This window comes from Cucurbita maxima, unplaced genomic scaffold, assembly GCF_002738345.1.
Source record: "Cucurbita maxima cultivar Rimu unplaced genomic scaffold, Cmax_1.0 Cma_Scf00025, whole genome shotgun sequence".
NCBI lineage: Eukaryota > Viridiplantae > Streptophyta > Magnoliopsida > Cucurbitales > Cucurbitaceae > Cucurbita > Cucurbita maxima.
The window spans coordinates 3,362,300-3,379,237 of record NW_019272041.1 but is presented as its reverse complement, the minus strand read 5'-3'; the positions used below and the strand labels follow the sequence as shown (position 1 = coordinate 3,379,237).

The 16,938-nt window shown below is 36.0% G+C and overlaps 2 protein-coding genes and 1 long non-coding RNA gene across 3 annotated transcripts in view; 1 reads left to right on the top strand and 2 right to left on the bottom strand.

The window, feature by feature from the left end:
- Window positions 1-2,634: 2,634 nt before the first annotated feature.
- LOC111498573 (ABC transporter B family member 1) lies at window positions 2,635-8,789 on the bottom strand. The gene is made up of 9 exons (XM_023149865.1): window positions 7,975-8,789; window positions 7,812-7,866; window positions 7,552-7,727; window positions 7,246-7,446; window positions 6,896-7,155; window positions 6,503-6,819; window positions 6,146-6,369; window positions 4,855-5,228; window positions 2,635-4,775 (listed from the first exon to the last, which is right to left on the bottom strand). The coding sequence occupies exons 1-9, from the start codon at window positions 8,455-8,457 to the stop codon at window positions 2,774-2,776; spliced, it is 4,092 nt and encodes a 1,363-aa protein (XP_023005633.1). The 5' UTR covers window positions 8,458-8,789; the 3' UTR covers window positions 2,635-2,773.
- LOC111498574 lies at window positions 5,236-9,613 on the top strand. Its single transcript, XR_002720808.1, has 3 exons — window positions 5,236-5,402; window positions 9,047-9,115; window positions 9,314-9,613. It is a non-coding gene; the product is annotated as an uncharacterized LOC111498574 (long non-coding RNA).
- A 7,149-nt stretch (window positions 9,614-16,762) lies between these two features.
- Window positions 16,763-16,938, bottom strand: part of LOC111498805 (transcription factor RAX2) — a 1,779-nt gene continuing 1,603 nt past the window's right edge. Inside the window, exon 4 of the mRNA XM_023150180.1 lies at window positions 16,763-16,891. The gene's annotated coding sequence lies outside the window, so the exon portion shown is untranslated. The remainder of the gene's footprint in view (window positions 16,892-16,938) is intronic.

Genomic DNA, 16,938 nt, shown 5'->3' with positions numbered 1-16,938 from the left:
TTTTTTTCCTTTTTTTTTTTTTTTTTTTTTTAATGAAATGTCCAAAAAATAACAAATATATAATTCCGTCACGTAATAATTGAAAAATAAATAAAAATGAATATTCTAAAGTTCAAGAAATAGAATCTATATTTGAGGAGAATTTTAAATTGAAGGTCTGGTTAGAAAAATCTTCAATGTTGGCGAGGCGCCGCCACGTAAGAAAAATAAGCGGCGGCGGAGGGAGGGAGGAGGTATCGGACAGTCAGCGTCACAATATCGGACCATTTGAAAAAGCGAGATGGATTGCTGCGGTAGGTGACCGGTGGTGGTTCATTTTGAAATGGTGAACGTGTCGACATCTGAATGAGCTGTGACGAAATATAGCCCACTAGCTTGGTGAGTCTGCAATTGACACCCATTTGTTTATTATTATTTTTTTGTCCTCGGGTATAGGGGACCGGGTACATTATTGGAGCCAATCAAGGTCCGAATCTCGGCCCAGGGTTGGACCATTTGCATAGAAAGCTACTACTATTTGAATTTCTTTTTTTATTTTTCCTTTAAAAAACAAAAAAAAAAATACCATAAAAGGCAATTATTTTTAAGTTAATATCTAAAATAATCCCTTTGAAACTTTGTTTCGGTCGGTAAGTTGCACGATATTTGTAGGAGTGGGACCTTTCTTAAAATTTACCACAACCGTAAACGCAACTTATTTAATTTTAGTCATGTTTTAACCCAATATACGACCTAAAAACACGCTAAGTATGAAGAACGATAATTTTCTTTAAAAATATAGTATTATGAATGTACCAACTTTTTATACAACCAGTATCGTTCTTTTGATTCTTAGACAGTTTGATTGTTCCATCACAAATTATTCCTATGTCCTAAAGTTGGACATGTAATGTTTGTAGTAGAAATTTGGTACAACCTTGGACAATATAGAAGATGATTTTTTCTTTTGTAAAAAGAAGAGAAATAAAGTAGCATAATTATTATTATAATAGTGATAAATTAAAATAAATAGGACAAAATTATATGTTTTTCTATTTTTTTTAATGCCTCCATAGTCTCATCACAAATAAAATGAATTTTTATTTCATAAAAAAAAAAAAAAAATTATAAAAATTTTAGGTTTGAAATAGATAATATCATATCATTATAAAAATATGCTCACCGATAAAAAAGTCGTACAACCCGTCAAATCCCAAAAACTCAAAAAAAAAAAAAAAAAAAAAAAAAAAAGCAAAAAAAAAAAAAAAAAAAAAAAAAAAAAAAAACATTTTTCTTTTCCCCCAATATCCCACTTTTTCTTTTCAAATGATTCCTTTCCCCAACTTTCTTTCTTGTCTCTATGATTTGAAACAAATTAAAAAAAAAAAAACCCATAATTTTAAATTATAGAAAGAATTACAAAATTAATATTCCACATATCTCAATTAATTCTTTATAATCACTAATGATATATAAATTTAAAATAATAATTTTGACAATTTATAATGTTTTTGTGTCGGCATCAAACATAAAGTAAAAATGCATATAAATGAAAATTTAATATTATTTTTAAAAACAATATATTAAAGTAGAAGGCATTATCGAAACTAAAAATTTAAATAAATTATGTTAAAATTAATAAATAGTCATTTTCCATTCATGCTAATTGGTTGTGAGTCCAAATATAATTACAAATAATAATAAATATAATAATTAAGAAATTCATATATTTGGATAGAAATAAAATGAATGTGAAAGTTGAATTAAATTGAAACATCATTTATTGTAACGTATTTGGTCGTATAATAGACTGCCCACAATCAAAGAGTATACAAACTTTTTATTTTTATTTTAATTATTTTGTATTTTTATAAAATATTAATTAATTGTAATTTCATTTTCAACGTGATTTTTTATGTTCACAACAGTTTATGTGCCACGTTTGTACACGTTATCAAAGCCGTCTTCTATGGCGGGTGTTTCCGTCTTTTGACTTGCTGTCCCCAATGCTTCGTCACTCCACGTCAGCAATTATTTATTTATTTATTTATTTAATTTCTTTAGTACTCTTAAATTTCACTCATTCTCTTCTATTTATTTTATATGATATTATATATTTATTATATTTGCATCTCAACTAGACAATGTGGGCTTACCCATAAAACCATGGCCCATGGGCTTATAGTACATTAGAATGCCCAGGCCCAAGCCCAAGACCAGGCCCAGGTATTTTATGTGAACATTTAGAATGATTTATATTTATGACTTCCATTGCAATAAATAAAATTTTTATTTACATCAATTGAATGAAGAACATCATCGTCCTATTCAACAGGCGCGCGAACGGGTGAGGTTTCCTTGTCGGATTCCGATTTTTGCTGTTCATGTCCTTTCTTCCGTTCCTCCCTATTAATCGATTCCTTCCGGTAACTGTCTTGTCTTTGAATGCACATGTTTCACTACCATGTTATGAATTCAATGATTCTGTTTCCCGCGTGAATTCCTGTTTTATGAATATGCAAACAAATGTTGTGCTTTTGGCTTGTTTTAATGCATATGAGGTGTTTGTTAAAATGTTTGAATGTTTGGTTGAAAAGATGTTGGGTTTTTATGCATCTGGGTTCTCTGGGAAGTGTTTGTGATGAGAGGACTATATAAGAAGGGGGCAAAAATCAAGATAATACACTTAATATACTTACTGGATAGAAAATGGCAGATAAAACCCACAAGAATTGGTAAGGGTATACGGGTTTTTGTTCTTTTTCTTTCTTATCAACTACCAAGCTTCCATCTCCTAGCTCTCTTTCTCATCATCCTCTCTAGTTTTTGCTGAGGAAGTTGAACCTGAAGTCATGCCAATCACTTGGCTATGTGTGAATCTTTGTAATTGTATCATCCGGGCATAACACCCATCTGGATAATTTTTCAACAAATGTGAGTGTGATCCCTGCTCTGCAACCTTACCATCGTCGATTACTGCAATGACGTGTGCATTTCGGATAGTTGATAGTCGATGAGCGACTACGATTGTTGTTTTTCCTGAACAGGCCCTGTTTAGGGCCTCCTGAACGGATCGCTCGGATTCAGCATCGAGTGCACTTGTTGCCTCATCTAGTAGTATTAGCTCTGCCTTCCTAATCAGAGCACGGGCAATTGCAATTCTTTGCTTCTGTCCACCAGATAGTTGAACTCCCCTCTCCCCAACATAAGTTTTATATCCTTCTGGCAATGCAGAAATGAACTTATGAGCATTCGCCAAAGTTGCAGCTTCTATGATCTCAGCCTCGGTAGCTGATTCGTGGCCATAAGCTATGTTATCATGTATGGAAGCAGCAAATAAGCATGGCTCCTGTGGGACCATAGCAATGTGCTTTCTCAGGGACTTGAGATTGAACTTACGAATGTCCTTTCCATCAATCATAACTCGTCCTGATGATGGCTCATAGAATCTTTGGACTAGTGCAATAACAGAACTCTTGCCACACCCGCTAGGGCCAACAAGAGCAAGCGTCTTACCTGCTCGGGCACGCAAACTTAGGTCTCTGAAGACAGGGATGTCAGGCCGAGTTGGATAGGAAAAGTCAACATGTTTGAATTCAACCTCTCCACGTAGTTTATCTGGGACTGGGGTGGCATCTGGGTCATCAGGTTCAATTTCGGTTTTGCGGTCAAGAAGTGCAAAGACCGAACGCATGGCTCGACCACCCTTAATAAAGTCAGGAGCCAGGGTTAGTGTTTCAGCTGCACCATTTGCAGAAACCATAAGGACCATGAAAACACGGATTGCCTTCGAAAAGTCGGAGAGGCCATGCTTCACAAGCCATGAGGCATACCAAAGACCTAGAGCATAGGAAGCATAAAGAGAGAACTGAGCAATGCCAAATCCACTACCGGCAATCTGCCCCTTCCAAAAGCAGCGTCGTAGTGGGATCTCAAGGTTGGTTGAGAAAAGTCTGACAATCTTTTCCTCTGAGTTGAATGCAGCGACAGTCCTTACATTGGCAATGGCCTCCCCTGCTAGTTGTGTGGCCTTGGCATGGTTGGCTTCAAGGTCTCCTGAAAAACCGGTCATGAACATTTTCTGTAAGACAGTGGCCGCAACAACCACAGGGAAGACGGCTACAAGGACAAGAGAGAGGCGCCACTGCAAAACAAATCCGGCAGTGCATGCAACTAGCATTAGTGAAGTGTTCTGTACAATCACAGAAATCCTATCTCCAATAGCTGATCTGACGTTGTTCGCGTCGAGGGCCAGCCTTGCAGCAATCTTGGCACTCTCATTTTCTTCCTGGTCAAACCATGCCATTTCATTTTTCAGTACTGCTGTAAGCATCTTCTCTCTTACACGTTTGGTGAGGTTCTCTCCCACAATATCCCAGAAGAAATGCTGTATTGTATTGAAGAGAAGAGCAGCTGATGAAAGTCCGATTAGTAGATAGCAGTACTTTATTATTTCTCTGCTCATGAAAGCATGGTCTGGATTATAATAGACACTGAGAACAGCACTTAGAACGTATGCGAAGAAGGCGCTTAAAAACCCACAAACAACAGAGCCAACAGAACCAAGTAATGCATAGAGCCATTCAGGAGAATTCATTTTCACAAGACGCCAAAAGGAACTAGCCTGCTCCTTAAAGGCAAGTTTTTCAAGCCTGTAATTGGGAAGTGAAGCATCCAGAGAGAGGCTAAAGTCGGATGTGGAGAAGTCAGATAACCGACGCGAATATGGTGATCGTCCATAGGAAGAATTCCGTGCAATTATGGGGGAGCTCACCGAGTTCCTGGCACTTGAAGGCCTAGATTAAGAATCATCATAGTCCATGTTAGACAAGTTAGACCAAGAAAATTAAGAAAGAAGAAATAGATTTTAGCTACCTTGCACTACTCTTTCTGGCATTATTGAGAGCAGTTTCATGTGCCATCTCCTGCATTCGGATGAGCTTAGCATATACACCATTCTCTCCTTTAGCAATGAGCTCATCATGTGTACCTATTTCAGAAACACTTCCTTGTTGGAGTACAGCCACAAGGTCAGCCTTCTGAATGGTAGAGAGACGATGGGCAATAACAAGAGTGGTCCGCCCAATCATGAAGCGATCCAGAGCCTCCTGTACAAGCTTTTCTGACTCCGAGTCCAATGCACTCGTCGCCTCATCTAAGAGTAGGATCGCAGGGTTCTTCAGCATTGCCCTTGCTATTGCAATCCTCTGCTTCTGCCCCCCAGAAAGCTGCAGTCCTCTTTCCCCTACCTACCAAATACCAACTTTCTACTTAAAACCTCAGGATTCAGCACCATAAGTTTTTCTCAATGAAACTAGAACAGGAGTTCAAATTTTAGGCACCTCAGATGGGTAAGGTTGTTTCTACTTGTGTCATTTTCAACCTCAGGGTTAAGAATAATTCTACAGTCATTCTATCAAAAGGTGCGTAAATACTAATTTTTTTTAGTATCTTTGTTAAATGGTAATTGTAAAGCATATTCAGATTCCTATCATCATTATTTCTTCTACAGCATGCAATGTCAATAATAGAAAACTATATATGAATGTGTAAATAATTTCATATGCTTTGTATATAGATGTCAGCATTGACTATTTTCTATTGAATCCCCCATACCCATATGCTTGATATGCCATCCCTTTAGTTTATTTGATTCTGATTTGTCAAGGCAGACAAGTTAAAAACCTATTTATTTCTGCACATGCATTGTTGACCAAGGCATGTTATCCTGTTTCCATTGTTTGTAGGGCCATAAACATTTCTTCAAACTTTCACCAAACAAGAAAAAAAGAAGTCGGTTAAACCTTGCTACAACAAATAAAATATTCCATTCCCCTGTTCAAAAAGGAGAAACAAATGCATCATTTATAAGTAAATCTTCAAACCTGTATCTTAGTTATAGGTCGGTATCAAACAAACCCTCAACCCTTCAGAAAAATAAAAAATGGTTTATGATACTCTAAACATTAAAACGTTGCCTAAGGACATCATTTATTAACTGGGGGCTTCTAACTATTCTGATAGGATAACCACCTAACATCGCGACGGTTGACATTTATCATTGGAAAACGTCGAAGTTTTAGCTTTATCTTTTGACTGTAGAGCCAATGGAGCGTGATTAAGAGGGTTCAAATTTAACAAATAAGTTTTGAGATTGATAGCTAACCTGAGTGTCATAGCCTTCAGGAAGTTTGATAATGAATGAATGAGCATTGGCGACTCGAGCAGCTTCCTCGACCTCAACTTGATCTGCATCAGGTCTGCCCAAGAGAATGTTTTCCTTGATGGTGGTGGCAAAAAGAGCTGGTTCTTGGCTCACCAGCCCTATTTGCTGTCTTAACCATCTTAGCTTCAAAGTTTTTATGTCACGCCCATCTAGAAGAACTTCACCTGCACATTTAATCAAGGAGCTTCTCTTGTAAACACAGAAACCAAGTCCAAAAACATAAATCTCAAGAATAAGACTGAAAGCTAAACACAAAAGCAATGTATTTAGCATTTGGGAAAATATTGGGCATTTTACCTGACATGGGGTCATAGAATCTTTCAATGAGGGAGACGACGGTACTCTTGCCGGAGCCACTGCTACCGACCAGAGCTATAGTCTTTCCGGCAGGGACAGTTAGGGAGAAATTGTTGAGGATTCTTACATCTGGTCTTGATGGGTATGAGAAATCTACGTTTTTTAGCTCAACCAGTCCTGAAACTGACTCTAATTCCAAACCAGATTCGTTGTTGCGGTTTAGAGTGGGCTTATGGTCGATTATACGGTAGATTTTAGCAGCTGCAACTTTAGCCTTTGCGAATGAACTCATGCTCGGAGCAGATTGCCCCAATGCCCTGTGTCAAACAAAGCGATCCATCAGTAAAAAATTTGAAGGTTTCAGGATGAAACTCTGAGATGGTGACTACTTACAGTCCGCCAATCATCACTGCAAACATGGTGGCAATGGCGAGACCGCCATTGGTGGCATGGTGTCTAACAAGATAACCTCCGTACCAGAGCAGAAGAGCGTAACAGCAGAAAACGACAAAGTAAGTGGCGCCCAATCCCATACCCTTGGAGAACCCACTCTTGTAACCTATTCTTTGAGAAATCTTCAATGCGGCGGAGTACCTCTGTAATGCTCTTGATTCGCCGACGAAAGCAAAAACAACTCGAATTTGAACTATTGTCTGCATGTAACATCAAGAATTATCTCTACCCAGATGATATAAGATGCTCAAATCCATAGAAAATCAAGTTTTATTAAGAACTCCCCTAACCTGTTCGACAATATTTCCAGCTTCTGAAAGAGCCTCCTGGGTCTTGGCAGTGAGCTTCGCTATTGTGGTGGTGTAGATGCCGCCGATTACAGCAATCAGAGGAACCACCGCAAGGGTTACTAAAGCCAATTGCCACACCGCAGTGAAACCCACAACGAATCCGGAAACAAATGTTGCCATATAGTGGATGAAGTTGCCCAGCTGCGAAGTTCATTCACTTAATTCAATTGTGCAGATAAAAGGGGGTTTCAAAGAGAGATTACTGAAAAGAGAGTTGGGTTTCTTTTTCTTTTTTTTGCTTCTCACCTTCTCACTAATGGCGTCTTGGACCATCACTGCATCAGTGTTGATGGCGAAAACGACATCAGATGTTCGCACCTCGGTATCAAAATACTGGATGTCCTGGTCCAGTGCTGCTTCTAGGTACTTGATCCTCATCTTTGTGGATTGCCGCTCGCCGGTCCACATCCAACACGAAATCTCTGCACTCAGTTTCATATGTCATTTCAATTCACATATGAATGTAAAGAAAAAACCCAGAGAAGCCTAATGGACACTCTCAGTACCTGCCCAGGATGACGCCCATATCGCAGCTCCAACCACGAGAAAGTAGAATGCATACTGAAATTAGAGCAGAGGGATTTCAGTTGCTTAGATTTTTGACATTTACACTAGATTATTATCAACACATACACTTCGATTGTGTTTTGAGTCACAGTTCTACTTTACCTTCAAAACCTCCTGCATCATTTTATCCACATCATTGGCGTAAGACCCAAAAGAGTTAACAAGATCGGCGAAGAATCGAAGAAACAGAGGCAGAGAACAACCATGGACAAGGGCTCCGACCGACCCAATTGCCATCAAAACGTAATCCAACCCATCGGCGAATCTGAAGAGCTCCCCAAACCCAACGGCGGTGACAGCCTCAGGCTTCTCCCCACTGGTGCCACCGCCGTTTTCCTTCTTGGAACCACTAGTAGACTCCATATCTCCGTTTGTGGCTCTGCCAAATCCGTCTTGAGCCTCCTCTTTGGGTCTGAGGTCTTCAGGGTCTGTGTGTTTAGCTGTTGGGGCTGATGGGTTGTTGGTTATAAACGGGTCAAGAGGAGGAGGAGGAGGAGGAAGATCAGAAGAGACGAGCTCAAGGCCTTGCATTTCGGACCATTTCCACTGCTCAGTCGTCTTTATCTCTTCGGAATCTTGTGACATTGACGAAATTCCTCGCTTTATGAACAAAATTTCCCTTCTTTACCTTAATATTATTATTATTTCTTTTTTGCTGCTCACTCTATCAGGCTTTGTTTGAGCTCATGTTTTTGCCGCTCACTTTTTTCAACTCCATAACTTTTTCCCCCACACATCAATCTCTTTCCTTCTGCTACAGTTCGAGTAATTTTTTTTTTTTTAACTCTCTCTCAGTTGTCTCGGCTCTTCTTGTTCTTCCTGTTCTTCTTGTTGTTGTTCATCTTCTACTTATTGAATGCAAGTGTCAAAGAGACAACAACTGGTCTGCCTCTTTTTACCGTCAGATTGCTTTTCCAATTGTTCCCACTTTGCTTCTGTAAAAAAAAAACACAGAAAGTGACACATGTTAAGGAGACCCAGAGTGAGAAAAAAAGAAGGATTTTCCACCCGACAAATCACACTGTTTCAAAACTTGGAGATGGGTTTTGTAAAAAAAGAACTAAAATCTCATCTTTAATCCCAATAAGAAAAATAATTGCTTTGGTCATTGTCAAAACCTTATAATTGTTCTTCTTTTGTATTTTACTATATTTGTGGCTGATTTGGGTATCAGATTGATCTTTCATTGCAGGCTAATCATACCAGCAGTGAACTTGGAAAAGAGTCCCATATGAACGAACAGGTAAATTTTCTATTTCTACAATTGGCAAGCTATTTCTTTTGAGGTTAAAACTTAAAAGGAGGAGGAGGAGGAGGAGGAGGAGGAGTTTAAGTCCGTTAAAGAGGAATAATGGAGCTTCATAAACGTTTTTAGCTTCTGGCTTCTCGTGAGCTTCATAACTGCAGATTAATAATAATATGAATATTTTTATTTTTGCAGATTGGAAGGTTGACTGAAGAGAAAAACCAAAGCATAGTTGAAAATCTGATAGCGTATACACATTGAGTCTGCAAAAATTGTCAGAACTGCCGGAAAAAAGGTTTCCTTCTTACACACTATGCCTTGTTTGGATGCCCCATTGTTGAAGTAAAGTCTTAGGAAAGGAGGTGACATTTATAACTAAAACACATTAAAAAACAAGGGAACTTCATTCACTTTCTTTTATGCTTATTCATTTCAATTTCAAACACATTATTATTATTAGCATTTAGTACAATAAATTTTGGGAGGGTTGGTATCTTGGATGAAGAACTTAAATGAGCCAATTTTGTTAGTTGAGACTCATTCAATATTGAACATAATCTAGTCGATTAAAATATTATAATTTTGACTTGAAGGCCAAATATTTCTCTTAGGTATCATCAAATCTTTTTGGTTGAACCAAATCATATTGGGAGATCTTACGTTAGTTGGAGAAGAAAATTGAACATTTTTTTATAAGGGTGTGGAAACCTCTTCAGTAAAAACGCTGAACTTTGAAAGAGGTGGATGGTAAGATTTTACATTGGTTTGGAGTAGAACGAAGCATTTTTTTAAAAGGGTGTGAATATCTTTGTAGTGTATGGAAACTTCTCTCTAGCAAACATGTTTTAAAAATTTGGAGAAAAAACCCGGTTCAAAGAGGACAATATCGACTAGCGATAAAGTTAGGCTTTTCGGTAAAAGAGAGATGAATTTATTGAGAGGTAAAGAGTAAGAAATGGTTTGGTGTGGTTTTAGGGAAAGAGTATGACGTAGGGTTATTCATACTCATCTGAAATCATGAGATACTCAAAAGAAGAATGTAAAACAGAGTAGTAGTTAAATAAGAAGGTTATAAAATTGGGAAATGTGGGTGGAATTTATGAGAGTAATAGCAGGTTTTCAATCCCAAAACCCACCAAAGAAGAAGGAGAAGAAGAAGAAGAAGAAGATTTAAGTAAGAACTTTAAAAATACAAGTGTGATGGAAAAAAGAGAAAAAGAGAAAAAGAGAAAGTTAAAGTGAAGGGAGGATTGGAGGGGAATTGTCAGCAGAATCTGCCAAATATACATACACATAAAAGGAATAATTAAAGCATGATGACAGGCAATCGTTGGATTTAGGGTTTAGGAACTCAAACAAGGCAAGCAACCTTCTTAATTCTCCCTTCTCAACATGTTCTAACAGAAACAGAGTAGTACGGATAGTTGGGTTCTGTTTTTGTTTCAAGTTTCTTTTAACCCTAAGAAGTTGGCCTCTGTTTCTGGGAATTTTGGTTTATTCAACCTTTCTTACTTCTATGATCCAAAAAGATTCGTAAAAAGTTGAAAAAGAGTTGGTGGGTTTTGTATGTGGTGGTATGAGACGGTTGGCGTAGTTGGTAATGGATGGCTCTGTTTTGCTCTGCCACGCCCCACGCCCACGCACAACCTACCTGTCCAATCTTCATTTTTCACCCATTTTCACACATCTTTTATTAGTTTGTTATGATCTTTAAGAAGTGGTGGGTGGAGTTACATAGGCAGTAAATTTCTGGGGTGCGATGAACAGAGCTTCAAATATAGTTGACGTGAAGCAGTAACCTTTTTAATCACGTGGGGGGGGGTTCAGACATTCAGGCTACAGTTAAAACCTTTTTTAGCTGACTTCCCCTTCTTTACACTAAAACAAGCTCAATATCCTCAATTATTTTCACTGGATTTGGATGTCTTTTCTTTTTCTTTTGTCCATTAAATAACAATAATAAAAAAAGAAGGGATTTTTTAGTTGAGTGGCCACTCAAATACTTGCATTCGCATGTGACAAACCCTAATCATTCCCTTCCATTGTCTTTCCTATGCCTTACTTAATTACTACTTTTATTGTTAATAATAGAGCACCCCTTTAATTAAATTACTTTATTAACAATCCTAACCTTAAATTAAGGCACTAATCAAGATTAAACCTTCCTATTATTAACACAACACCTGCCCCTAAAGATAAGCCCACATACCCTAGAAGATACAAAGTGTCAGTTTTCTTGAGCAGTGTAAGATGGGGTTAGAGAGAGGAGTGGCATTGTGGTGTAGGGTATAGTTTTGTAAGGCATGTGACAATAAAGGGGAACAAATTTTGTAATATATCATCATCTTTTCTCCTAGAGTATAGATGGGTTCTTGTTTGTGTGAAAAACAAGCCTTTAGGGTCCACCAAACCCACAACAACACAGACCTCTTAGGGCTCTTCCTCTCTCTCTCTCTCTTGCATGTGCCCTTACTGATTGGAATGAGTTTTTGATTGAATAGTTCTTCAACTCTGAATTAAGGTTACAAGCTACCTATTGCACACAAATTTGTAGGCTTTTCTTAATTCTATTTTAAGTTTTCTTAAAGTCAATTCAATTCTTTGTTTTTTTAATCATTTCATTTAGCTTCATATTTCTAGTCAAACACATCAAAATATATATATATATATATCTTTAGGATATATAATTAATAGTATGTACTTAATTATTACCCTCTACCTCTATGGGCTGTGTATTGAACTAAACTTCTCAAATTTCTCCTTGGGATCATATCCTTTTTTTTCTTCCCTCAATAATGTCATATGGGACTGGACCATTGGGGGAAGGGACCTTTTAGGTCAAAACAACCTCAATGTTATTATATATATTCGAGATGTCTATCCACTGCTATATTTTTTTAGTAGGGCATATGTACGATATGGGGACGAAACATAAAGTCTTGCTCTAAAAGAGGTAGATCCTTTGAGTAAAGTGAAAATGCTCGATGAGTCAAGATATTGGTTGAACCAAACATATAGTTTGATTTGAACACTAAATTCGTTAAGTTCAAGTAGTGTTCAAGTTTCGATGAGAAGTGAAAGCAACCTATGAATGCAGCAGCTCAAACCTCCTACTACTAGGGAGAGATCTACCCATCCTTATAAAGAATGTTTCGAAAGGAATGTTAGGGTGTCGAATGAGTGCGTGGTTTAGACAGTAAAATCCAAGAACAAATTAAGGAGAGGTGTTCGTAATTAGATTTTAAAAAAGCACTTTCACCGTCCTAAACAAACTCTAAACCCTACTAATTAAATATTAAAATCATGAAAAGAAGTGCTTTTTGGTCACTTCCAGACATGATTTCTCCAATTCAGTAACTTAGCTTACACTCTTTCCTGCTAAATTACAGACAGAGACAACCTTTTATGATTATGAATTAGGAATTACAGACCATACTTTTTTAGGGTTTAATTTAATGATTCATTACAAACCCTAATTTTTATTTTTTTTTAGGGTTTAATTTAATGATTCATTACAAACCCTAATTTTTATTTTTATTTAAAATGAAAAGGGATTAATAATAATATATTAAACTTTAGGGAATTCAAAATTAATAATAATTATACCCAAGATCTTAATAGTTGAAAGTGCCAAATCTTTGACAACCCAATTGAATGGACTAGGGCTAAACAAAAACATCATAACATTAACATGTGCTGTGTACAACATTAAATAAATAAATAATTCAAAATTAATTATACCCAAGAACCTTGAATCTTGCACCTTAGACCAACTCGACCATCTCACTTTAGATCCCACATTGGTTAGAGACGGGAATGAATCATTCCTCATATGCGTGTGGAAACCTCTCCATAGTAGATGCGTTTTAAAATCATGAGGCTGAAAGCGATACATAACCGGCAAAAATGGACAATATCCGATAGTGGTGAGATTGTGTTGTTACAAATACAGTGCAAGAACTAATCCGAGTAGAGTTCGACTCTCTCCATAGTATACACGTTTAAAATCTTTAGGCTAACGGTGATATATATCGGACCAAAACAGATAAATATCGAGCTTATTTTGATTAAATTTTAATCTTTATGGTTCCTAAAAACTTAGCTCATTGCATGTCACACCTTTTTTTTTAATTAAAATATAATTTTAAAATTATTATTATTATTATTATTTTTTTTTTTTTTTGGAGGAAGGGAAATATGTTGAGTTCCAAATCTTAGTTGTTTTCCACAATCTTCTCTTTTTGGATATATATATTTTTTAATTCATAAAAAAAAAAAGAGTTAAAAAGCATATTATTAATGAGTATATATAGTGAGTAAGCCACATGCATTAAGAGCATCTTAGTCTACCTTTTCAAGTCTTTATTTATGGATCTAAGTGGATGTCATTTTAACTTACACTTTTAAAATGCAAAATAAATCCAATATGAATTAAATTTATTTGTTTTTTTTTAAATATACTTAAAACTCACTATCCGTGTTTTGAAATATGATCATGTCATCTATTTATCTTGAACTATTTCTAAGACTGAAGACTGTCTTCATAAATTAATATGGGTTCTTTTAGTCATTTAAGATATAAATTTTATTAACAGACGTTACTTTTACAGATTTTTAGTCTAAGAATTAAAGAGATCGACGACCCGTGAAAATAGGTTATAAAGGAGAAATAACATGGAAATTAAAGAGATTGATAAGAATTTGGAGTGAGGGAAGGTTTTAAGGATTTAAGGAACAAAATAATGGAAACATGACCAAGATGATCGAAAGAGTGTAGTGGAGATACGAATGGATTGTTGATAAATTTTTGAGTCTATTGTTAACAGATATTGTTTATTTTGGCTTGAACGGTGCGACACACTGGTCAGAGTAGGGTTAGATTCTCTTCATAGTAAATGCGTTAAAATCCAAAACAAACAATATCTACCGGTAATATTACATGACCTCTACTTCCCTTACCTTATTTATCGTTTTCACGCATTCCATCTATTTTATCTCAATTTTCATCTTTGTCTTGTTTTTTTTTTTCCACCATTTTATTTGCTTTTACACACGAAATTATCAATACCCACAAGTAAAAATTAAATCTTTTGAATGAGAAAGTGTTATTTTATGAGAGATATATCTCAAACGGAAAAAAAAAAAAAAATTATTTTAAAAGATATGAACGTCTAACTTCTCAATTGAAATATACATCTTAACCTCGGTTCATTCGGAAAAGAAAAAGAGCATGTTTCGTAAGGAGGGGTTGAGGGGTTTGAATTTTGAGGTAGTTGGCCATAATTTTGTCAGCAAAATAAACCACAGCTCATGCACAATAACCACATAAAAAGAAAAGAAAAAGGAAGAGTGTACATTAATATATCCAAACACCTTTTATCATGATAACATGTTTATCTCTTAAATTTGGTTGAATTAATCGACTATTCTCTTTCTAATTCGTTCAAAGAATTTTATGTTTATATCTTATCAACCAGAAATTTGATGTTTGATCATTAGCTTTGTGATAAGAACGAAGATAGTGATTTCTGATTGAGATTGATGGTTTGGTTCGTTAATTTCACCTATCGTTTTTAACTAAATATGTGATATCAAATTCAAAACATTTTACATCACTTCGTCAACATCATGACACTATTGATACTCAATCAGAATAGTTTATAACATTGAGAAAGGATTGAGAAAGGATTACGAAGAACAATCAAGCATAATGATTCAAAGAATGAACTATTTCGAGCCGTATAAGGTTGGACGTGAATAATCTAAAACAAAAGAGAGAGGGAGCATGTGCATAGGCTAAATAATTGAAGTTAACAGAGGATGATGGCTCATAGCATCTTCTCTCAAAATCTTCCAAACAAAGGGAAATTGTGCAATCAACACCAAATTTTAGAACTATGGGACCCTTTTTCCTTGCCCACTTTCGACCCTAACGCTTTACCTAACTTCGTCAACTTCATCTCTTTGCTTCATTAAATTTCAAGACTCTAACTCTTTTCCATACGAGAAACTGACCTATTACGTATCGCTATCAGCCTCACGATTTTAAAACGTGTCTATTATAGAGAGAGTCTAGCCCTACTCCAATTTGTGCCTAGCATTGTCTGGTGAGACTAGCTTTGATGTTATTTGTAACAGCCTAAGCCCACCACCTGTTATGTATCACCATGAGCCACACAGTTTTAATACACGTCTGATAGGAAGAAATTTCTATATCTCTTATAAGCAATGTTTCTTTCTTGTCTCTAACCGATATGAGATCTCACATATGATTTTAAAACTTATTTGTTAGGTGTAGCAACTAAGATATAAGTTCATTACCTATGAGTTGACGTCTAACCCATCGAAATCTTGACAAGAAGTCTTTGGATGTTAAACTTTGAGATTTCATCGACAATTAGAGTACAACTCAACTAATTAAGTAAGTAATTTTGACCAAAAAGTTAGCGTTTTGAATTCCTAAACTTAAGTAGCGTCAGGAGTTTGAGTTCGTACGATTAATGGGTGAAGTTTTTGGGCTGGCAAGATGCTGTAGCAGCCCACAAGGCCACAATCATGATGGACTTGGTTGGCTCATATCAAGAACACCAAGTAGTTTGAAAATTGAAAGACTGAACTTGGCTGCCTCTCGTACCCGGTGAATCTAAACCTCTTCCTACCAAATTCGTTTTAAAATTGTAAAGTTAACGGCGATACGGACAAAAGCAAACAATATTAGCTGGCAATAGGCTTAAATTGTTACAAGAGAATTAGAGCTAGAAATTAGGTGATGTGCGAGTGAAAATGCTGGCTCCTAAAGAGGTGGATTGTGAGATCACAAATTGGTTGGAGAACGGAACAAAACATTCATTACAAGGGTATGAAACTCGTGAGGCTGTAACAGACCTTGAAGAGGTGGATTGTGAGATTGCACATAATTTGAAAGGGAAACAAAGCATTTATGAAACATACCAGAGTAATCAATATCTCAACTAAACATTTCTTATAAGAATGTAAAATGTAACGGATAAGATGTCTCAAACCCCGTTTGTTAGTTTGGATAAACAAACCAAATATGTATATTGGTCGATGAGATTATCTTCATTTATTATTTATTTATTTATTTATTGGAATCTCACTTTTTTATTTATTTATTCAATTTGTCCATATAATATACTACTAAAACCCATGCTCTTTCATCTCCTTCCTTTTGGCTCCTTCTTCCCCTTCAGATTCTTTCCTTATGCCCATTATATTATCAATTCTTAATTTTACATCTAATAAAACATATTTAGGTTAAAAATTTAATCCGTGTCATACCACTAATGTAAAAGAGAAGAGGCGAGCCCAACCTCACCTCATCTGCTCGGCCTCATGAGGGACATGTACCTTGCAGGCTCTCCGTTCGTGTAATTCTAATGTCCCATTTTTAATCTAATTCGAAAAGGAATCGATGAAACCTTAAAAGAGTTTGTTAGCTAGCTAGAGCTCTCTTGAACGTTGATAACGTTAAAGAAAACTCTAAAAGAGTTTGCTAACTTCGGGAAACATAGTTAATCTCATAGTGATTGATGGATGTGATTTAGATTATCCATTAGCTTTTGGTTTTTGCTCCAATCATTAAATGAAAATGAAAATTATTAATATAATCCATAGTTCATATGATTAAATTAAGTGGACTTCTGTGCTTAATTAAACTCTTATGATGGCTATTAACAAAATACAAACAAAAACAAAAGGAAGAGCCAAACTTTGCATCATTTACACACCAAAAAAAAAAAAAAAAAAAAAAAAAAAAAAAAAAAAAAAAAAAAAAAAAAAAAAAAAAAAAAAAAAAAATC